Below are 25039 nucleotides of genomic sequence, written 5' to 3'. Positions count from 1 at the left end.
CATCTATGGGCCCCCCAGAACCCCCACCCATTCAGATTTGCCCATTAAGCACATCATGGGGCAATCCAGATCTGAAGGGGGGAAAAATCTGTGGGATTATGGTCAAAATGTTAACAGTTAAACAGTACAATTGTTGTTAATGTTGTTGTTACTGTTAATTGATGCACTTACTGAACTTATGTTGTGTCTGTTATATGGTTTTCATGCTCCCTGTGAATCACCCTGAGCCACAAGGGAGGGCAGTACAGGCAGGCAGGCAAAAGGAGCAAGTGTATAGCCATGCACACAAACACAAATGCTTAATCTACGTTGTGTTTTTTAAACAGCACCCCAAGACTCAAAGAGAAGTCTCTGTGGAGCACATAGGGGAGGGAAAAGGCAATGTCCACCTGTGAAAAGTGCATTGTGAATGCAGTGCCTTTGCAGGAGTGATGAAAGCTTAACAGAAAATCCCTGCCATATATTCAGGCACTTTGGAATTATCACTTACTGTATTTGCTGGCATATAAGAGTACTTTTCCCCCCTGAAAAACATGCCTCCAAGTGGGTGGGTCGCCCTATATGCTGGATCCACTTGAGTTGGGATAGACATAGCTGCCCATAGTGGCCTCCCAAAGCTCGCCCGGTGTCCATAGTGGCCTCCCGATGCCCAGCCACCTCATTCTACATACCATCCAGTATCGTGCGGTATCCAGCGCGGCTGAGGTGGGTCATCAGCATGGCTGCAGCGAGCATCAGCAGCGAGACAGGGGTACCAGCCTTTTTGGCGTGACCTGCCCGTTCTGTTCGGCGGGAAGCAGCGGTGCTCCAGCCCACCCCTTGTCTACGCAGAGATCGCACATGCACACTTACGCACTAGTGCCGGTCACAGGGAGATGCAGGGGTGGGCTGGGTATATAACAAACTCTATATTTTGAGTGGAAATGTTGGAGAGTCGTCTTATACGCTGGCAAATATGGTACATTCTGTATTTCCATGACAAGTTCCTCAATAATTTTAACTTAGTTCTAATTTCAGTTGAGATGGAAATACACTGGCAGGGGAAAAGGGGATGTTTTGGTTCAATCAATTTATGATTGCCCCATGCTGAGTCTTCATTTTTTAATTTGACCCACTCAGAATTTTAAAAAGTACATGAGAATATCACAGTGACCAAAATCAATCATGAAAAGATGTTTAAAAAAAAAGATGAATAAATAGAAATTCTGTAGTTTCTACAGGTTTTTTGACCAACTCACCCCCCTAAAAAGATACAACTCAAACTTCAGTACATTTAGTAAGTATCAAATTCCACTAAATACAACAGAGTATAGCTCCTAGAGAGCAGACATAGACAGATATAGACAGCAATTCTAGAGTCATTTTATTTTCTCTTGTTTTCACTACCTGACCTGAATCCTTGAATGCTTTGTGGTTGATAGGAAGCAAAAATGGCTTTGGGTATATACCACAATTGGAAGCTCTAGCTTACAGGCAAGTAACCTACTATTTTTGACACATCAGTCAACCAGGGCCCACACATTTTATTATCTACAATACCTCATCACATCATAGGTATTTTTTCATCCAATCTCTTCAACTTAGAAACATATATCATGTTTGAATATTTTAATTATATTCCACAAAAGAGTAATATATTACTAGTGAGAGGGGTAAACATTTATGACATGTATTTAAGGGGGGTACATTTTCCAACAAGTCACAGAACTAAAGCACTCTTTTTACATTAAATTGGAATTCAGTATCACCAAAATCAAAATGCCTTCAGAAACTGATATGATAAATACTACAATTATTTTATGAGAAAGTATTCTTTTTTATCACTGACTCTATCCAAATGTGTTAGGATGCTGCAGCATAAAATATGCCACTTGTACAAACTGGACAAGCCACATTTGTAGTAATGTAACAGGCAGTTACATCTAGGCTACAATTTCATACCCTTCAATATACACCTGAGCTATTTCCAACAGGGCTTGTGTATGCTTAACTGGATGTTGCAGCCTTGGGGCACACACACACCATGTCAGCTCCTTACACTGTTGATTGAGCATTTTGTGATAAGCACAGGAAGCTCACATAAAAAGAAAGAACCACCTTGTTGAACAAGGTACCTTTATTCTCATCTTAGTTATCACAGAGCTGGTCATGCAAGCTGCACAAGCAGAACTGACACATGACTGATTATCTTCTACAGAACAGACAGCCAGGAAGCAAAGATGACCAAGCAGCACTCAGCTCTATATATGCATCAAATAAACCCAATCCTTACAGAAACGCAGCAGATTTTCAATACCGACAGTATCACCAGTCTCTCATGTACTACTCCAGATTTTTATAGTTGTGTACAGCTGAAAGTGGGAGGACAGGATGTGTCATGGAGAGAGACAGCAAGGAATGCATAACTTTCTAATGTCACCATCTTGTGACTTACAAGACACGCCCACAGTAGAGTATTAATTCTGTTTTCTAGATAGTAGACTTGTGGGAACAGTTACTTGCACTGATGATCCTAACAGTATCTTGTTCGTGTTCTGCACAGGTGTTTCATTCTATTTCTCTTACACAGCAGCTTGTATCACCACTCTCTACTCTAGCATTTAATCCTCACAGCAGCCTTGAAATATAGGTCAGCTGAGTGAATGTGGGAATGACACAAGGTCATGCAGCAAGCTTTCAAGACAGAGTGGGGAATCGAACCTGGGTTTCCCAAATCATGGTCTGAAACTCTAACCTCTCTACCACAGTAGCTCTTCATACATACTATGTTACCATTTCACCTTTGGAAGGGGTACAAAAGGAGATCATCCACTGACCTACTTTTTCGCTGTACAAATACCGGCATGACCTCCTACAAATAAAACTTACCACCTGCTATAAAATTAGGGGGAAGGAGCTATCAGAAAGCTCCCATTACTGACAACCAGTCTCCATAAGCAGCTCCTCGTCCAGACTTTAAAACACCAAAGAGAACAGATCCATATCTTTTCCTGCTTCATTTTCCTCGCCTTGCCTCACAGACAGTCTCCAACATAAAAACCTAGTAAACACACGAATGTTCAAAGAGAACGACTCCAACATCTTGCCCATGGCAGAAAACACAAAAGCCATACTACACACCCTGTATTACTGTAATAACTTCCAAAGAGAAATGCAAACTGGGGCATCTGCAAAGACCCACTGATGAAAAACTAATCTCTCTTCACTGACCACATTTCAGTGATTTAAAAAACATTATTTTCATCCATCCTGATCACATGCAGAGTTAGGCAGTCTGATACAACAAAACTCATTGGTTTCAATAGAACTCTGTAGAAAGACTATGAAGTTACAGGTCTTGGCCAAACCAAGAAAACTGATCTTTGCAAGTCTTATTAAAAATATACAACTTAGATCAAGACTACATTCAGCTAAAGGATATTGAAAAACTACACATCTGTCTGCTCACTCTCTTTCTCCCTCTTTTTCTGTCTTGCTTCCTCCCCTTCAGACAAACACCTTTCCACTGAAAAGGAACCAGTAAAAAACCTCTTGGGGCAGGGGGACCCCCCCCCCACGTACCACTTATCATTTCAGTGGTCTTATAAATCCAGGCAACATCCACATATCTCCCTGAGAAACCCAACATCACACTGTCTATCCATCTAAGATGCTTATCCGAAACTACATTCTCATCTCTAACCAATGAACCCAGAATAACTATCACCATCATTAATCCGGAGAGTGAATAATCACATAAGCATTAACCAACAGACTGAGGAAGAGTACTGACCTCTTTACCACCAACAGGAACAAAAGCTACAGACAAACGGTGGTTAAATGACAGCAAGTATGGCTAAAGCCAGGAAGTGTCACCAATTCTGTAGGGACTACCATACCTAACATCCAGGCTCTGGAACAAAACCTATGTGCAGATAGCATCCCTACCCACTTGCTGGAGCTTCCTATGCTTAGTGTGCTCATATTCATATGGTTGCTGCTCTCACTCGGCTTACTATCATTTTCCGTTTGCAAACCAATAACGTCAAAGCCCACTTTGCCCGAAAGTCACACCGAGGCAAATAACTTTGAAGTCAGCGTAAATTAACCGGGAACGATGGCGCTAGGGCGGCTGCGGGCGGCATTACGACCAGCGTTAAGGTGCGAGGCCATCCTCGCGTGAAGAGCAGCGCGGTCCGCCAGAGCGCCTGTGGGATGCCCCCGCCAGCCGTGGGGCCGCTTCGCTCTGGCCCGAACTGCCCGGCTGCTTTCCCTCTGCGCCGATTCAGTGGGGCCGCTTCGCTTCCCACGCAGCACGCTGAGGCTTATCACTCTCGTCCCAAGGCTACACCGCCGCCGAGATAGTTCCCTCAAACTTCTCCCCCAGCACGTGCAGGCAGAACTGCACAGCACGATTACTCGGGAGTAAGCCATACTCTGCGCTCTCTTTCAAACAAACCAAAAAGAAACCCGCGCCCTTGGTTAGGATGGCAGGTACTGGCCATTTCCAGCCCCCCCCCCCCGGACTCTGTGCTGGAAGCGCGGGGCACGCGTGACCTCTTTCCCGCAGGCGAGAGCCCTGCCGGGCGGCGTTGTTGCTGTCCCCCTACCTGGAAATGTTTGAAGAAGGCGGAGATGCGCGTGATCTGCAAGCTGAGGCACCTGGAGGCGCATCTGGCTCCGTACACGCTGGCCGCCGAGAAGGACTCCTCCTGCCTGCGGGCAGCCCCAGCGGCCGTCTCTCCTGCCCCGCCGCCCGCCGCAACAGCAGCGCCCAGCAGGCAGCCCCAGGCAGCCGCCGTCCAGAGGAGCAGGGTCACCGGCGCGCCAGGCTCCCGAAACCCCATGGCTTTGTGTGCGCCTGTGTGCGTGTGTGTGTGTGCCCGCGCGCGTGTGTCTGCAGCCTCCGCCGGCAGAAAGGCAGGGAGCCCACCCGAGCCGTCCTCAGGACGTGCCGCTTCACCTCCACGCAGGGAGCGGAGGGAGACGCCGACGAAGCCTGGCCGCGCGGCTCAAACTCCGCCAGAAAAAGTTCAATCATTCAACTCCCTTCACCCCCTGCCAGTCTCCGGCTCCCCGCCCGCCCAGGAGGGGGTGGGCAGAAGGTGACAGAGGGCCGCGCGATTGGCTGCGGGAGGCTAGAGTGACAGGGCGGGCCGAGGAAGGCGGGCGGGCGAGCCGGGCTGACGGCGAGCAGGTCGCGCGAGCTGAGGGCGAGGGCAGCCGGGGGGCTCGTGGGAAGAACTGGCGCTCACGTGGGCGCTGCGCCTCCCGCCTTCCTCCCAGTCGCGCCTGCACAGGAGGGGATCCTGACACCTGCCCTACACGTGCAGGTCCTGGGGAGGGGTGCTAGGGGAGGGGTCCTGGGGAGGGGTGCTAGGGGAGGGGTGCTAGGACGGGGCGCGATGCTGCGGTGCAGCTCTTTGAAGGCTTCAGACTCTGCCTAGCAGGGGACTGCACTGAGGCCGCCCCAAGGGATTGTCCGAGGGTTTATGATTCCCTGCATGGGAGAGACGTCCTGGAAATCCAGTGGAAGCCACCCTTTCCCCCCAGACCTGTAATAATATTGCTTTCACACCCGGCCTTGCATTCCTTTAGATGCAAATTCTGAATAGACACACCCAGCCATTTAAAAACTGTAATTATTTGATAAAACACCCTGGCCTACATCGGAATGTCGGGTGGAGCTGCAGCACATGAAGCTTTAATTTGCCTGCTTTTACAAGTGTCAGCTCCTGATCTGAAATGGTCTTCTTTCTGGGGCCTTGGAGAGCAGAAGCGGGTCAGAATGAAAAGTAGTGAGCTATGAATTCTTAGTCAGTGAACTGCAAAAAAAAGGGGGGGGGCTGAACACAGCCATTGCCATTCAGACATATTACAAAATAATATCTGCATAAACTCCATTCAGTCACAAGCATCTGTGATTATTGTAATTTGCAACATACGCATGGGACTGTATATGCAGAACCCTATTCAACACATGAAGCTTGAATCTACACTTATTTATGTGGAAAGTAATCTAACGTTTTGGTGTTGACCTCCATGTAAATGTGCAAAGGGTTATAGCCTGGAAAAGATTATCAGTGCTATCCTAGACAAAGAGCTTCCAAAAGCCATTGAAGTGTAACAGTGTCTTTCTATTAAGTAGATTTCATTAGGATTCTGAGTAGACCTGTTTGGGATGGCACTGTGTGTTTGTAAGCTGGTTTAATGTACATTTAAAATTGAAGAGCATGTGTTCCTGAGAGGGAACTGTGGCTCAGTCGAATAATCTCTGCATGCAGAAGATCCTCCAGTTCAATCCCTTGTATTTCCAGTGAAAAGGACCAGGCAGTAGGTGGTGTAAAAGATCACAGAACTGTTGCCAGTCTGAGAAGGCGAAACTAACATTGGTGGACCAGTGCTCTGATTCATTACAAAGCAGCTTCATGTCAAAATCAGAGTCCAGTAGCACCTTTAAGACCAACAAAGCACTCGAAAGCTCAGGCCATGAATAAATCTTTGTTGGTCTTAAAGGTGCCACTGGACTCAGATTTTGTTGTGCTACTTCAGACCAACAAGGCTACCCACTTGGAGGCAGCTTCATGGGTACTCATGAGAATTTATAACGAACACAGATGCACAAGCAGTATGCTTATGACTGCAGTGTTGGCCTATCTTTTCTTTAAAAATACTGTAAATGTTGTATTTGGGAGGGAAAATAGTAAGATATATCCCAGTTCTTCAGATTTCAGAAACAAAGTAGGGTTGGTATTTGGATGGGAGACCACCAAGGAAGATTTTTCAGATGAAAGCAATGGCAAACCATTTCTGCTTCCCACTTGAAAGTCTTTCTCTGGGATTGCCATCAGTTGCCCTTCTAGGGCACTTTATATAAATGTTGTATATATGATAAATGTAATAAAACTATATGTTTTCATACATAATTAGTTTGGATACATGAAATGCTTATAATAGCAAATGCGGAAATCAAGCAGCCAGAGCATATTCCGACTGCGTCCCAGTGTGTTCAAAGGGATTCATTCTGGAGCAGCATTTAATATACCCTGTTACATTTTCTTTGACCTAATCCCCCATTTCTATGATTGACTTGCAAATCGGCACACTCATGCAATTCAGAAAAGCAAACCCTCTCATTCATTCCATCCTGGGATCTGTCATATCCATACAGCATGGATGCAAGAACCATTGCCAGAATGAATGCCATCCTGAAATGTGTGCATTGTCACTGGGAGATGAAAGCAGGTTGAGCAAGAACTCTCTCTATACCATCATAAAGGACCTTCCAGCTACAAAAGCTTCTGGAAGGTTGTGTATAAAAGGCAAAGGTATCCCCTGTGCAAGCACCAGGTCATGTCTGACCCTTGGGGTGACGCCCTCTAGTATTTTCATAGCAAACTCAATACGGGGTGGTTTGCCAGTGCCTTCCCCAGTCATTACCGTTTACCCCCCAGCAAGCTGGGTACTCATTTTACCAACCTCGGAAGGATGGAAGGCTGAGTCAACCTTGAGCCGGCTGCTGGGATTGAACTCCCAGCCTCATGGACAGAGCTTTCAGACTGCATGTCTGCTGCCTTACCACTGTGCGCCACAAGAGGCTCTTGGAAGGTTGTGTATATACTTAGCCTAAAAGGTAAGCTTCCAGCAGTTTTGCAATTGCAGCAACAGCAGTTGCAGCCATTGCTTTTGCACCCCACCCATCATAGTTTAGTAGGATTGAGCTACAGATCTTATTTTTTCTAAGACCACTAAAAAAAAAAGAACTATGGAGAAATAGGAGCTCAGCAATCTGATCTTAAAACATATTTATTTGGAACTAAGCCCTATTGATTTTAGTGAGACTTACTTCCAGTAAGTATGCTTATCCCAATTTCATGCTGAATGTAGCAGGTGAAACTTGTAGAAAATCTCAGTGTGTTGTTTAAACATGAAGTTTGGAAATCATTAAGTCCAGTGCCCTTGGGTAAAAACAGCAGTGTGTAAAATGCCAAACATCTTGAGCTGATAAAAGTTGGCAGAGAGAATGGATTGGATCCTTAGAACTGTGAAAAGAATGGAGTTTATGAAGGAAAGGTTTGCTGCCTCCCCTTCCTTCTGGATCCCCATTAAAAAAACAGCTCCTGCAGGTTGGAGGACCTTTGAAAATGGGTGGACTGGCTGAGCTACACGAAGAATTGACAGGAATCACCATCTCTACAATAATTGGTCCAATGGAGTGAGAGCTCTCACAAAAGGGAGCAGATCTCCAGTTACAGCTCTAAGGGTAAGGGGGTCTCCCTCACTTTCAGGGGTCCCCGCACTTTCAAAGATCCCTTCTGTGAAGTCCATTCCAATCCTGATTCTTAGGATCCAAGCCCATTTTTAGCTCTCCCCCCCCCCCCAAATCTGGTGCTCAGATGATCTGGAACTGTGATTGAGCCTCAAAGCTATTGGCTTGTGCAAGGAGCAAACCTGCTATCAGCTGCTATGATTAGCAGGCAGCCTTTGGATTTGCCGGGGTGGGTATAAATAATAGTAGATCTTTTGCCCTTATAGAGTCAGTAGAGTATTAAAGATACTGCCATCTACACACCATGGAAACTTGCTGGGTGACCTTGGGCCAGTTGCATACTTCCAGCCTAACCTATCTCACAGGGATAATAAAATGGGGTGGGGGAGGAGCTTCATTGCATTGTTTTCCGTGAAAAACATTGGTTGTGCATTTCTTTGAAAATCAAGTAGCTCATTCCATTTGTCCTGTGTCTTCTACATGAGGCAATATTAGACCTGAAATACCTGGTGCAATCCTTGGAGGCTATTTTGGCGTCCCTAGTAGTGATCATTTAAGGCTGTTACAGCAGTGGTCCCCAACCTTTTTATCACCGGGGACCACTCAACGGGGACCACTCAACGCCTTTTACTGAGGCCCGGTGAGGGGGGGGGGTAGTTTACTCCTCTACTCTCAACCACTGCCCTAACGTTCTCTGATCACTATGGTAATGTTTAAACATCCCTTCAAAATAAGATACAGACACGCCACAACAATGAACATAAGGAACATTTTATTTTCATAGAAATTTTAAGAAGAAGAAGAAGAAGAGTTGGTTCTTATATGCCGCTTTTCCCTACCCGAAGGAGGCTCAAAGCGGCTTACAATCGCCTTCCCATTCCTCTCCCCACAACAGACACCCTGTGGGGTGGGTGAGGCTGAGAGAGTCCTGATATCACTGCTCGGTCAGAACAGTTTTATCAGTGCCATGGCGAGCCCAAGGTCACCCAGCTGGCTGCATGTGGGGGAGCACAGAATCGAACCCGGCATGCCAGATTAGAAGTCCGCACTCCTAACCACTACACCAAACTGGCTCTCCTCCTTAACTCATGACAGTTAAACTGACCGTTTAACTCATGACGGGGGGGGGGGGAGAGAAGGCATCCTTCGGGGCCCACCTCCAATTAGTCGAAGGACCACATGTGGTCCGCGGCCCACAGGTTGGGGATCGCTGTCTTACAGGACACCTTCAGGCAGCTCAAATAACTCTCTTCCACTTGCAGACTCTCTTCCTGCTTGTCAGCTCCATAGAGCAGTCCAGAAGGAGGACCCATGACTTCTTCCCTCTTTCCCCATTCTCAGAATGTATTCCAGTTTAAACTTGGGAGGGGGGTATTTAGACTGGTCTTTGTGCATCCTTAAACCTAGTTCTGTTTTTCTTTTGGTGCCCTTGCCAGAAAGGATGCAAAATCCTGACAGCTAATCCCCAGAGTCTTTGACATGTCAGATCGGCATGTTGCTCACTGCTGCCAGTATCTGTTGCCAGAATGTGGACACATCTGATTTTTCTGCATACTGAATTGTCTCACAACATTCAGGAAACTCGCATACCAACCCATTCTTCCCAGAAGCACCACCCTGTCTGGAAATAGTGGGAGTAATGAAACCTAGTACCTTCACGTAAAGAAGATGAAACTTGCTAAAAAGCTGCACATACACAGAACAACATGGAGACACTACTATGTAAACATGTCAAGGGCTACACAGTATAGAAGCTATTATGCAAATAGCTTTCCCTACCTGAGAAATTTTAATAAAACTTAAAACATGCCATGAAAATAAGCAAAAGAAAAAACATTTATATTGAAATGTCTCATTTTTGCTATGTTCTTATGCATATTTACTTCACAGTAAGTGCAACTGTAGTATTTCTGTTATTCCGGATTCTCAGCCTGCTTGTGGTTCCCCCCCCCCCAAAAGCAAATATTCATGGGATTCAAATTCAAATTGCCCAGGTTGCCACTCTTACAGTGATGAAAGTAACTGCCATTCTCAAACACATGTTTATGAAGTCATTTTCACCCATCTCCAGGCAGTTCCAAGGCTAGTTCACTCCACTGTGTCTATTTGTGACTTTTAGAACTGATTTCCAAATTTCTGAACACCTAAGTGAGGCCAACACCTGGTAGACATGCACTGAGTCTGGAAGTGACAAACAGAAACATAGTGGAATATATTATGCTATGGGAAGAGGTCTGATAAGTATGGCTAATATAAAACTTTGTGCTGAATTTTATTGGCTGAGTAGAGAGAATGCTGGTCACTACATGCAGATAGAATGCAAGCTGTATTACAGGCCCTTTTGCCTGAGGTATCAATAATGAATTCACAGAAGGCTAATTTGATTGCAACCATTACCTTATTTAAGGGTCTTTTGAAAAATGAAATTACCAACAAACTAATAATAATTTCTATGAGGATTTGGCTCCTGAAAGATCTTACATAATGAGTTCTGTGGCCCATAAAAAATTGCTTATTTTTTTACACATTTTAAAGTTGCCAGTAACAAATGAGTTCTTCTCCTGTGATCTGGTCCATTGACACCAGCAAACCCCCCTGACTAACTGCAAAATTGCTTCCTGGTTGGTTTTGGCTCACGTCTCCTTTCTAGCTTAATCTTAGCACAAATGACTCTGTTCGGTAATTATTGGGAAGGAATGAGAAAGAGAAGTTTGAACCTAACAATTAAAATGGCGAATACATTTATTTAAAGTCAAATTCAAATCACAGTCCTTCCTCCAAAGGAATATCTCTGGCCTCTAATCTACAGATCCCCTAGTCCTGTTAAGATTTGATACTTGTTTTCAGATGGCCACAACTGATGTCTGGTATGTCCTTGCTTTATCATGAAGCAATGAAAATCAATTTAGACACTAGATTACAGGGTGCTGTTTTCTTATTTCTTGTCCTTCTTAGCCATGCATAAGGTAATACAACAGTGTGGCAAATTTTATAGGTATGCTGCAGGTGCATCTACGTAGAGTCAGCATTTGGCCCATGGGCAATCCAAGACTGATTTCTGTCTTCTGTACCATCTGCCTCATCTCCATATTGCATCTACCGCTATTTCTTCTTATGCCTCCATTTCTCCCCTCCCCTCACCACCAGCATGGCAGTACTAGCAGATTCTTATTTTTTAAGGTTAGGCAACCCAGAACAGTCTCTAAGACCTTGCTCAGCAAAGAACTCTGATATTTGTTATGACTTGTGCACGCTGAGACATTGCTTATCTATTTTGGGCTTTTAAACTCTCTTTATTTTTAAACTTTTCCAAGTTCACCGAAATATCCTTTGTATCTTGTCTGTGCAGTAGGGGGAGGGGGTATCTGCAACCTGAGATAAGTTTAGACATATAAGTAGTTTCATTACAGGGAAGGTGTTTTAACATTTTTTCTGGTGTTCTATTCTGAAGGATAAAATAATATCATGCTTTATGACATTTCTATTACCCAGTCTTGGAATACATCATGCTATCACTCAAAATTATAGATTCACAGAAATATTTCTGCAGTTGCTTCATAGCATAGCTAAGGCTAGAATGGAACAGTAACAGTATTTTACAAGTTTAAGTGAATCTTGTTGAGGACAGAAAAGTGGGATATCAAATAATAAATAGATAAAAATCTGGAGAAAAAGCAAAGGGCTTTTATTCATTTTACACTGCAGGCATACAGAGCTTATGGCGTTGGTTGTGTTGCAAAGGTCACAGTTACCCAAGATCATCAGTCTTGCTTTGAATTCCTTTTAAGTAATAGCTTGGCTGTTCAAACACAAAAGACTGGCTGTTCAATGCCAGTAAAATTGGATTCCCACATAAAATGTTGCCTCCCAAAGAGAAGTAACACCCAGACCTAAAGCACATTTGCATGGAAATAAGTCCTATTGATTTCCACTGAACACATTCTTGTGTGATGTGTTTAGGATCAGATTGTGAGAAATGGTGAAAACTACTTCTACCCAAATCCTATACACCTTTCCTTAAGAACAGATCTCTTTGATTCTAATGGAAATCACTTACAGAGCAGGACATGTATTTTAAATGTCCAAAAGTGGCTCAGTCTTGTAAAAGGAGCAGTACTAATAACAGTGTAATCCTGTGTAGTTACTCTACTATTCTGTTTATTTTGATTGGCTTAGACTGCAATAAATTTATATCAGGTTTTATTGTTAAAAACAGATACTAGAGTACCTTGGCAGAGTATAATTTATCTGTGACATTTTTTATAATTATAGTTATAAACCACTTTTTTCTCACATAGTAGATTCAAAGTAGACAAAATTATGCATTAATACATGCACATGTACATAATAATTACAACTGTAACACAGAAGTCCTGTGCCATCATAAACAGCAGACCAGAACATGTAATATGTGAAGTGGCTTGAAGTGGTAATGGGATTTTTGTGAAGTAGTTGTGAGAAAACATGCTGGCTAAGACCCATTATGCACGGCAGCAGCCATGCTGGACTGCTGCCAGGCGCCCCTCATAATCATGGGAGAGGAATCCCCTGGAGTATGTGGGCTGCCCCAGCGTAGTGCGGGTGTACGCACATGCACGCGCGCACAACACCGGTGCTGGAAAGCCTGACTCACTGCCTGGAGGCAGCATCAACAAGAAGGTGAGTGGGGGGAATGGGGCCCCCACCACACAATGGCGGGGAGTGGCATGCTGCTGGGGGTGGGGGGACTCCCTGATCAGCTCCGCGGCTCCATGTAGGCAACAGTAGCGTGCAGTGTCCATCCAGGGATACCGTAGGTTGAAGGAAGGGCCAGGCCAAAAGGCCCAGCTCTTCCACTTATGCACAGGACTGGCCCGACCCAGCCCCCGCTGGCACCCGCGGTATCCCAGGGAATGCAGAAGATTCCACGTTCCCTTGTCGCAGGTGTTCTGGGGCACTGCACCAAACCACGGCTGGGATGGTGGCAGCATGGTGCATAATTGGGGCTGCCCTGCTGCTGCCATCCTGGATTTCCAGCTCCTTGCATAATGGGTCTAACAAGTGTAGAACAAAAGTATGTATCAGGCAACTGGAGTTGGGAATACCTTCTTAGCAATACGAACTGTGAGAAACATATTTCCATAATAATGTGTACTCTACAATCATTTAACAAGTAGTAATTTATCATTCTGCATTTGAGTCTTGGTAAGCTAGTCCATCTCTGAAATCCTGGCATGAAATTAAGAAACTTTATTGAAGTCTCTTCACCCAGTCAGAAAAATTAGAGACATAGTCAAATTATCCTTTACCATTTGGCAGGAGAATATTAGCGGTAACCAGCTTACCAAGTAAATATTTATGGAATGCCTAGGGGGAAAAATAGCAACCTAACAAAAAGCAAAAACAAACAGTACCTACCCACAGATTTATACTCTAAATAAAAACTCAGTATACAAAGAAAGCTTCCATTTTACTTAAGCTTCAAAGGAGCAGGAAATTAAATAAAAAGCAAAAGTTGCTCTCTCTCTCTCTCTCTCTCTCTCTCTCTCTCTCTCTCTCTCTCTCTCTCTCTCTCTCTCTCTCTCTATCTATCTATCTATCTATCTATCTATCTATCTTGCTATTTATTCATTCGTTCAAATTAGTTCACTGTTCTCAGCCAGAGCTGGCTCACTGTGACTTACAATTCAAAAAGGGATACAATATACATTAAAAATATATAACTAACCCCGATTTAATAACATCAATTAAAAATATTGACCACAATGATGACCAACAGATTCACTCCATGTCCCCTTCCTCCCAATGATGGCTCCCGAACATGAAGCCACCTCCCCCATCAGATCCTATGTATCAGGCAGGTGAGAGTTGTGATATTGAAATGTTATATCATTTGTGAGAGGGGAAAGAGAGGGATCCAGGTTCTTCCAGTCCTAGCCTCAACCAAATGCCTTGTGGAAGAGCTCCATTTTACAGGCCATGTGGAACTGTGACAGCTCTTTCAGGGCCCTTAGCTCATCTGGGAGCTCATTCCACTAGGCCGGGGTAAGACCAAAAAGGCCCAGGCCCTCGTGAAAGCCAAGTACACTTCATGTGGGCTAGGAACCACCAGCCTATTAGTACCCACTGAGCGAACAGCCCTGGGTGGGGGGAGATAGGCAGTCCCTCAGATATGCAGGGCGCAGACCACAAAGGGGCTCAAAGGTCAGTACCAAAAGCTTGAACTTGATCCAAAACACCACTAGTAACCAATGCAGCAGCATCAGAACTGGCTGAATGTGGGCCCTCCAACATGTTCTGGTGAGGATCCTGGCAGCCACATTCTGTATTAGCTGTAACTTCCAGGTCAAGTCCAAGGGAAGGCCCACTTAGAGTGAGGTACAGAAATCCAGTCTGGAGGTGACCATTGCATGGATTACTGTAGCCAGGTGTTCTGGAGCCAGATAGAGCAGCTGTCCCCAACCCCCGGTCCGTGGAGTGGTACCGGTCCGCAGCTCCTCCTCGTCCTCCTTCCCAGATGCTGCCTTGGGGGCTGCCCTGCCACTCTGCCACCAGCTCACCTTTGGTGCTCTCTGGTGGCTGCCATGGCTGGGGCTTCCCGTCAGCGTGGCCCTACACAGCTACTGCTGGCAGCACCCCCCAGTGGGTGGCGGGAAGTCAGGGGCACCAGCGGGAAAGCAAACAGAGCAGGGGCTCAGGCAGCAGTGACGTCCCTCGGCAAAAGACTACCCCGGGCCTCAGTAAAATTTTCAAGCATTGACCGGTCCCCGGTGATAAAAAGGTTGGGGACCACTGAGATGGAGCACTAGTAGCTTTGCCTGGTGCAGATGGAAAAATGCTGGTTGGGCTACTCTGGTGACCTGTGCATCCATTGACAAGGAGGCATCAAAAATCACCCCCAGATTCCTGGCCAAGGGTGAGATCTCCTGGCCAAGAATGCGATCTCTGTCCAGACTGGGGAGATGCTCTTCCTGATCTGACCCTTTACGACCCAGCCACAGGACCTCTGTCTGAGCCAAACCATCACTGTTTCCAAACATCAGGCAAATGCTTCAGGGGGGGGGGAGTCAGGCTGGCCATCCATCAGGAGAGAGCTTGGTGTCATCAACATACTGATAACAACCCAGCCCATAACTCTAGATCAGTTGGGTCAGAGGCCACATGATGTTAAACAATGTGGGGGAGAGAATTGCACCCTGTGTTGTTCTGCAAAGGTGTTGGTAAGGGCGTGAGAAATTCTCCCCCCAACGCCACCCTCTGTGTCCAGTTCTGGAGAAAAGAGGCCAGCCATTTAAGGGCTGTCCCATGAATCCCAGTTCTGGCAAGGTGGTAGACTAACAACTTGTGGTTGATCATCATGTTATGTTATTGTTTTCTATCAGCTTAGCACTCCTGTTTCTAAAAGGAGCAGCTTCCATTTAGTTTTAATTATGCTTTGTCAGTTCAGATATTATGCCAAAACCATAGTATGTCATGGTGTTTGAATGTGATTTCAAAGGTTACCTGGAGATCTGGAATCCGTCCTTTTAGAAATGAAGCCATGCATTACCAGCAAGCAGGTTTAGGATTATAGCTCTCTTTACAATCACTCAGTAAATAAGGCATGCAGAGAAGCACCCTGTTCAACACAAAGACACATTTAAAGGTATCAGTGTATACTTACATTGCAGGGAAGGGGATTAAAGGATTTGAGTCAAAGAACACAGGTCTGAAAGTAAGGCAAATGTACAGTTTGCACATTTTTTGCAGTCCTAAGCAGACAGGTTGTTTGAATTTCTCACAGAGGTGTATTGGATCTTTTGAATTAACAAGTGATAATATTAATGATTCATTAACTATCCTTTTGGATTAAGTGTTTAGACACTTATTTTTGAGTTAAAGCGGATGGTTTACCAAAAAAAAAAAATTCTCTTTCTTGTCAGCCATCTGTTTTAACTGGATAGTGTTTTTAATAGTATTGTGATAAGACATTCCAATTATGTTCTTATTTATACATACTTCTAAGATTGAGAGTGTTTATTTTGGGACAGTATGCCAATAAAATAATAGCCAGGCCAAAGTTAAAAGTGAGAAGAGTGTCCTGATGCCATTCAAAGTATGAGACCAATCTCTAGCACTAGAAACTACTTCTCTATTTGCTTCTGAATGAGTAAAACTGAGTTTTTCTGAGAAAACCAGCTTTACAAAAGTTTGTTTTTCTACAGAAAACAGTGCCACACACTGGCAATACAGAGAAATTAACTGTTTCTACAATCTATATTATTCAAAAGGAACTCTAATTGAAGTTTGAAAACGTAACTGCAAATGTGCCTAAGGCAATATTATCTTTACAGGGAATCAGTAAATCCATACAGTTTATGCCAGAAATCAAATGCTCTTATAATTAAAATTTTGTGTAGTTTAATGCTAGACCAAAACTTTCAAGGGACAGATTGATCCTAAGCAGAAACATACCACTTAGAATTTGGTGGTGCTTATTCCTTGGGGAAAATATTGATGCAATCAGCATAATCTATTAGCTGAACCTGACAAAAAGGTTATTTGTAATAAAAGGGCAAATTTTAGAGTCATCATGGATACAATGTCTTCTCTGCAACCTTAATAATTATGTAGGAGAGTAAATCTGCAAAGGGGCTGCTTTTGTCATGTGCTGTGTCTACTAAAATTACTTCTTTGTACAAAGTGATTAAAGATATAAGTTTTATCTTTGGACATCCTAACAGAGGTGCAGGAAACATACCCTGAACAGTAGAAATGCTAGGAAGCACTTTTCTCCCCCCTCCTCCCCCCACTTTATATCCCCTTTTTACTGCTTTCTTCTTTATTGAATGAAATATATGGTCAAACTACTCAGTATGATGGTACATTTGAACAACTGAGAAAAATATGCATATTCAATCAATACATTCTTGAGACTAAAAGACAGCAATGGCTTAGCTGCTCAGATGGACAGGTGGCAGCTTTTGAGGAATGTATTTAAAATAAACAGTGTTCTTAGTGGATTAAATATCATTTATTTTTAATACTACATCATCCCAAATCCACAGAACATCCCAAGGACAAAAGAGGGAAGTTAATTGCTGCATGCTCAATCCGCATACAGCTCACGGCTTGTGCAAGCAGAGTCTGTGGAGAAGTTCATCCCTCAGCACTGAGACTGCCAGTGCAGGAAACCTCTTCAAACACAGCCTCTAGAACACCCATTGTGCTGCTCTAAAGACTCTCTAGTGCTGTGGGATTCTCTCTGAAGAGGAACTGTAGAAGAACAACTGAGTACCAGCGGCTTTATTCCATCATGTTCGGGAATTACTGCCTTTTCTCCAAGTTGCACTCGGTTACAGTGGAGGGCCGGCTTCTCCTAACAGCCCTAAAGCTCTGTTTTATCTATAATGTTTCACTTTTTCCTGTTGCCTACGTGCCCAATCATATTTTATGGCTATGAAGAGGCAGGATATAAATTTACCGAGGCCTAGGAATCCAACAAGATCTGAGCTGGGCTGCAAATTCATTTCTATTTGGTCTGTATATGTCATTTCAGAAATAAAATAGTTTTTGTTTTGTTTTATGGTTGCATACTTAAGCTATGTCTGAGGCTGGCAAGGGGCAGATTACAGGTGTACACTGTGCCCAGAGAAACGAAGCCTAGATTTTGCTTAGTGCAGAACTAACCTTTATGTTGGCAAATATTGTTCAGTTGCTACCAGTTAATGACATTTCAGGGAGAGAGGCATTTGCAAGGAAGAAATGGTAGCATGTGGGAGTGCTTAACCCTTCCTTTCCTTCTATTGTCCCTCCCCCAGACAGAGAAGGAATATTTGCTTAGAAGAGTTGCAGCCAATTTTTCTGTCAATTCCCCACCCAAAGCCTCGTTCCTATTACAGCACAACACAGATTTGCTGCATAACTTTAATTTACATGTATGGATGTATACAATTGCTCCTGTCCCCTTGCATAGTGGCCTTTCCCTCTTGAATTTTATATTACTTTCATTTTTGTCATACGTTACAAGTGTTCTAGGAGCCTATCAACTGCATAAAGATCCTTCTAATATGCTTGATAATCATGTTGTGTGAACAGAAGCAATGCCTGTGTTTACTATGAGTATAAAGTTTCCCCTGGCTGCAAGTAACCATTACCATTTACATGTTTACGTATTACTAGCTGCAAAGCCCGTTCATAAGAACGGGCATTGAAAGGGACCCCCCCCCCCTAGCCCCTGCAGCCATGGTGCTCACAGCCGGATCAAGCGACAGGGCGGGGGTGCAGTGGCCGCTAGTGGGGAGAGCATCAGAAAGGCAGAGAGTTCTGGCGGCACGTCGGGGTCGACATAGGAGCAGAGAGCGCAGGACGGAGGTGGGTAGGCAGCAAAGAGTGCAGGGGGAGGGGTGGGGGATGGTACGGGACCTTCAGGACGTGGCATGGTCATGTGCAAGAATGAGGACAGCGGGGGCTGGGGTGCAGCAAGGCACAGCATACTGGTGGCGCAAGGAGCCATTTCAAACACTGCCAGCCCTGGAGAGCTCCATGCTACTGTAATAGCAGAGTGCAGCACCGGAAGCAGGGTGGCTTGCAGCCCAGGCGGTTGTGGTGTGGGGGGACCATATGCAGGCATGGCAGACCTTGGGGAAGGAAGGACCTGGACCCCCAGGTGGCTGGATGCGGCAGTATAGGTACCTGAGGCCACATCTCTGGCACTTTGTTTCCTGTGTCAGTGAGGGCTCCTTGCTGGCAGCACAGCCACAGATGTCCTGCCGCCACCAGAGACGCTCCCTGGGGGCTGCAGCTTTGTCAGTGGTGGACATCTTGTGGCTGCATGGCATTCTCTGAGGCATCTCTATCGCAGCAGTGTGGGTGCCTGACTGCAGTATATTGGCCATGTTGGCCGGCATGGTGCTTGTCCCGTGGCTGAGTTCCTCACGGCCCATAGTGGCTGATGGCGGCTGCCCACCAGGGTCATGCTGTTCCATCGGTGGATTGGCTGGTTGGTGCAGCATCGCCCTGCATAGCATCCTTGTGGTGAGGGCCGCTGCTGCCACCTCCTCTGTCTCAAAGTAGGCTCCGGGTCTGGGGAGGGCTGGCCAAACAGGTCTGGTGGCGTTCTGTGGGGCCGCAGAGTCCTAGCGTTGCGTCCGCCATCTTCCTGCTTGCTCTCACAGCTGCCAGTGGTCTGTCGAAGGCTGGCCAAGTAGGGGTGGGACAGTCAGGGTGATCACCCTGATTGGCCCTATTCCATCTTGGACTCCCCAGACCCACTCTTCCCCCCAGGCTGTTAAGAGGAACCATGGATAAGGATTACCCTGAGGACTATAGCCAATTGTCATTTGGCTGTCTCAGGGAGTTACTCGGGATGTTACTTCATCACAAGAATACATTATAATGTCATTTAATAATACATAATCATGTCATTTAATCATTTTAATTCCACCTTTTCCCCCAAGTAGGGACCCAATATGTCTCAGAGCCAAAAACAAAACACAATAAGGCAAAGCAAAGGAACAAACAAATGTCATCAACATAGACAGTATTTTAAAGACTAAGCATCTTCCCAACTAGTTAGTTATTAAAATATATATTTCTAATTTAATAAGTTGCCTGGAAATACTGTATCTGAAAGATCTAGGAAATGTATCTATACCCACAAAAATACCAACTTTGGGTATTCATAGCCAGACCAGAAATCATGTCGATAGGGGTGAAGTTTCTTTGAAATCAGGACTGAATTATTTTTGTTTCTGTTTTGCAATGATGAACTGGCAAAGAAACAGTACAAAGATGTTCACCAAAGCATGTGCATATATTTTCCAGTGTCTTGCCTGTTGTGAAGTGGAGAGGCTGTCTGAGTGACTATAGTTCTGTGTGCACACCTGTCTGCAACCAAAACACAGCTGCTGGATCTAATTTAGTCTTGCTTTGCAAGTGCCCAATTAATGTGTAGGTTTTTTCAGTATAAACGCCGCCATGAAAATGACACCTTCTCAAAAAGTGCTTTGTTCCCCATGTAGCTGCTTTCTTTGGCATAGATTCTGATATCTCTAGACAGGTTGAAACTACCTCATACAAATACCACAGTAACGTAGATTACTTAGAAAAAAAATAGGTGTTCAGTTCAGATGTGAACAAGAGAAAGAATTCAGGCTAGACTGCTGATAGAGTATTGACAGTACTATTGTCTACTAATTTTACTCTTAAGTAATCCTACTGACTTCTAGAATTGCAGTGTATTTACTGCCAGAAACAAATGAGATTTCTGTAACTTTAGGTCACTATGATTAATACATCTAAAATGGCAGCTCGGATGGCGATATACCTTTGGAAGGATTCATTATTTTCTAATCATTTGACACACCACAGACATGTCTGGCCCATGACAAAGCATCAGAGTGGTTAAGCACCTTATCAAAATCCTGAGTTTACTTCATTACATCAGTTTGTACAGCATGCTGGCTTTCAGAATCTATACCATCACAGGAATTAGCAAGAGTTACTGTGGGCAAGGACTATTCTTTCATATATGAATATGAAGACTTTCATATTTTAGATCTGCACAGGAAACTACAACTGGTGAAATGCAGAACTTTAAATGACTTGTGCTCCCTTGGTTTTCATGTTTACATCAAACTTCATTATCTGTTCTATTAAAGAAAACCATGAATTTCCAGTACATGAAGAATGTGGGCATCCTATGGTAGATATGTACATTTCACTTAATTATCTTGAGTTAGGGTTCTCTTATGAGGCATTTGATATTGTGCTGTTTTTCATGATAGCCATGCTTACCTTTTGCTATGCATGCGCTATAGAAAAAATATCATGCAACACCATGCTTTACTGATTCTCTCTTTCTTTAAAAGAAATTCAGCCTAAATGGATTTACAATTTATTTATTGATTTGGATTGGATATTTACAACCCACTTTTCTCTTCTGGAGGGACCTTTGAATTTGTTTTTCTCAATCCAGTTTCTCCAACTTGCCCTGAACTGATTTTATTCTGGAGGGGAAAACTTGATTACCTAGAAGTTTGCCTCAGAGACTCAAACAGATTGAAAGTGTGGATTTTCAGAGGAAAATGACCAAAGGGAAAAAGATTTTAAAATTATGCATTCTCTCCTCTCCACCTTGCTCTTCCTTTAAATCACTGCAGCAACTGCTGAATTTTGTAATAAAAAGAATAAACAGTTATCTTGTTCCTGAGTCCTTGTGGTATAGACCGGCTGTTGGTATGGTCAAAACAAGACAGTCATGGCTCATGCATGCAGTGAACACCACAGGTACATGTGCCTCTTGTATATTGTGCATATTCAGCAGACTTAGAATATGATACCATCATTAAAAGTTAAGGTTGATTTGAAAGATAAACAAATAGCTTGTGGTTTGATATTTACTACTCTCTTCTAAAAAGTAGGCTTCTTGTTCTACAAAAGAGCTATTCACAAACACAAGTTAATCATTTCACGTTCTGGGTTTTGCTGGATTTTGTAGCTCTTAATACATGACTGATATGGGTATAACCTTGAAGAAAGGCCCTTTATGCTTAACTGGATTTTGCACCTGGTATACCTAGGGATATACCAGCTCCCCCACTGAACTGTTGTTCCCAGCTCCCACTCCTGGAACCCCTGAAAACTTACCAGCCAAGTTTACCTGGGAGTTCTTAAACTGGAATATTCATGCAATAAACTAAACATTTTTAATATTATTAAATTACTAAAATATAACATTATTCAGTAGTGTCATCAAGCTAATAACAATAAAATAAGAAAGCTTACAAAAAAAACTTATATCCAGAATTAAACTTTGTTAGCCAAGGTGCCACTGCACTCAAACTTTATTCTTCTTCATACCTGAAGACATGGAATCACTGATTGGTTCAAAATTGAGAAAGGAGTTTGGCAAGGCTGTATACTGTCGCCTTGCCTACTTAACTTGTATGCAGAGCACATCATGAGAAAGGCGGGGTTAGATGAGTCACAAATTGGCATCAAGATTACAGGGAGAAATATCAACAGCCTCAGATATGCAGATGATACCACTCTAATGGCAGAAAGTGAACTAAAGAGCCTGTTGATGCGGGTGAAGGAGGAGAGTGCAAAAGTTGGCTTGAAACTGAATATCAAGAAAATAAAGATCATGGCATCCGATCCTATCAGTTCCTGGCAAATAGATGGTGAAGAAATGGAGGTAGTGACAGATTTTATTTTCCTGGGCTCCAAGATCACTGCAGATGGGGACTGCAGCAAAGAAATTAAAGACACTTGCTCCTGGGGAGGAAAGCTATGACAAATCTAGACAGCATCCTAAAAAGCAGAGACATCACCCTGCCAACAAAAGTGTGTTTAGTCAAGGCTATGGTATTCCCAGTTGTAATGTATGGCTGTGAAAGTTGGACCATAAGGAAGGCCGTCAAAGAATTGAGGCTTTTGAACTCTGGTGCTGGAGAAGACTCTTCTGAGTCTCTTGGACTGCAAGGCGAACAAACCGGTCAGTCCTAGAGGAGATCAGCTCTGCCTGCTCCTTAGAAGGCCAGATCCTGAAGATGAAACTGAAATACTTTGGCCACCTCATGAGAAGGAAGGACTCCCTGGAGAAGAGCCTAATGCTGGGAGCGATTGAGGGCAAAAGAAGAAGGGGACGACAGAGAATGAGGTGGCTGGAAGGAGTCCCTGAAGCAGTCGGTGCAAACTTAAATGGACTTCAAGAAATGGTAGAGGACAGGAAGGCCTCGAGGATCATTGTCCATGGGGTCGCGATGGGTCGGACATGACTTTGCACCTAACAACAACAACAACAAGCCAAGGTGCCACTGCACTCAAACTTTATTCTTCTTCATACCTGAAGGCATGATATTTTACTTGCAGAAGGAAAGCATTCTAATAGGGATGGGAAAGAACCAGGAAAATGTGGTTCAGTTCATAATTCACAAGCCATGAACTGTCAAACTTTTAGTTGCCAAACAAACCAGTTTAGTTCATGAGGTTCATGAAATGGTAGAACCTCTCCCTGGACACTAAACTTGCAGGGAATCTTTGGCTGACACTCCTCTACCTGTCCCCCAAGTTTGGGGAGGATTGAATTTATGTGGTCTGAGTAATGGCTCCCCCAAAGAAGGTTCCCTCCAGGAAAGTGTTATCTTGGAAAATTACAGGTGGTCATTTTGACAGACACAGGTTCATGAAAATACAGAATGGATCCTGTGCAAGTTAGAGGCACCAATCTCAAGAGACCTCCCGTTGATGGTCTTCTTCATGCCCTCCAAAGTGTATACAAAATGGACTTAGGGAGTCCAGGTTATGGCTCTCCAAAGAAAATGCCCCCAGGAAAGTGCTTTTGGAGGGAATGTCAAGTTCAAGTTATACATATCCAACATACAGGGAACCTTTTGGTGTTTCCAAGGCTAGAGAATTCCAACTCCCTGTTAAAGTTGCTTTGAAGATAGGTAAACATTATGTTTGAGCAGAGACAGTCTGTGTAAAAATATAACCATTTACAAACCAACACCAATCTCCATGAAGTTTGTGGAAAGTTTGTGAACCATAAAATGACCAAAATTCATCACGGACTTTAGTTCATGAGCCAGTTCATGCCCATCCCTACATTCTGTCTATTGCAACCAGTCATAGCTGAGCATAAGCATTGCATAATTTAGGGATAACTCTTACTCATTTATATGTTACTAATTTAAATGTTTTAATGTTTTATATTCACTATCTTATGGGCACTGACTTGGTGGAAAAATCACCAGATATTAACAACAATCAATCAATCAATACACCAAAAAGATACACTATTGTAGCAAGACCTGCCCAAAACAGTCCAGCTGAACTGGCTTGATATCATATATCCCTGCCTGTACACTATGAGAGACTCTTACCTTCATTGCAGTTCTGAAGATAGAAAGAAAGGAGATGAGATGGAAGTCTTCAGACATATTCCATTGACTTCAGGGGAATATTTTCATTTAGTTTTTAAATATATATTGCTTTTGTAAAGGAAAAATAGGCAAATTCAAGTATAAGCTCTTTGATAACTGTATAGCTGTTACATAAGGACCAGATGGAATGTCCTCTACAGAAGACATAGAGGAAGGATAGATATCAAACAGCGGCCAATCCCAAACTGGCCCATGTACAGGGCTTCACTGTCTCACTTCTCTCTTCGATGCATCCATATGGAAACACTATGCCATCATAGGAGGTAGAAGCCCCAAGGAATCATAAGATTACTACTATAAGCCCCTGTCCTTCATCCCAGTGTTTGCCCTATGTTTCCTTGATTCAGGGTTACTAAGAAATTGTCACATCTCACCCAAATAAACTCAAGGATAGGATTGTTTTGAAAATCCGGCACTCATAAACAAATACAAAAAGTCAGCATGCTACCAAATGCAAAACAAATCACAGAACAATTTTCATGAGACAAATTAATTTCATACCAATACCTTCTTATACAAACACAGTAAAGCTACATTTTGGTAAAAGTACTGTCCAGTCCTTAACTGAACCAGTACCAGATAGATGAAAATAAATAGTATAGCAAAATAAAAGTTATTTGAGAACTATGGCCTCAGCTTTCTAAATCAGCATATCAACACACCACAGAATGTTCTTAACTACACAGATGTCAGCTATGTATTCCTATATAATAATGCAACATGAACCATAAAAATGAACTTAAAAGCTACACTTTAAAAAAATCCAACCTACCTTCCTTATGTTTTCATTAATGTTTATATGAATCTGTTTTAGTAAAAAGCTGACAATATTCAAAACAGGAAGCTTGTTTTCACTATAACGACATATTTTTAGCTTGCATTT

The 25039-nt window shown here is 43.7% G+C and overlaps 1 protein-coding gene across 4 annotated transcripts in view; it reads right to left on the bottom strand.

Moving 5' to 3' along the window:
* ANOS1 (anosmin 1) overlaps nucleotides 1–25039 on the bottom strand; it is a 263372-nt gene that overhangs the window by 94296 nt on the left and 144037 nt on the right. Inside the window, exon 1 of one of the 4 annotated variants that reach the window (XM_077343278.1) lies at nucleotides 4590–5091. The exons of 1 other annotated variant lie outside the window; for it this stretch is intronic. In XM_077343278.1, the coding sequence (XP_077199393.1) occupies nucleotides 4590–4826 (237 nt within the window). In that variant the 5' untranslated portion in view covers nucleotides 4827–5091. Of the gene's footprint in view, nucleotides 1–4589; nucleotides 5092–25039 lie in introns of those variants that run through there. 2 more of the 4 variants (XM_077343276.1, XM_077343275.1) reach the window with 2 other exon arrangements.

This window comes from Paroedura picta, chromosome 6, assembly GCF_049243985.1.
Source record: "Paroedura picta isolate Pp20150507F chromosome 6, Ppicta_v3.0, whole genome shotgun sequence".
Taxonomy (NCBI): Eukaryota; Metazoa; Chordata; class Lepidosauria; order Squamata; family Gekkonidae; genus Paroedura; species Paroedura picta.
This window is presented reverse-complemented; position numbering and strand designations above follow the sequence as displayed.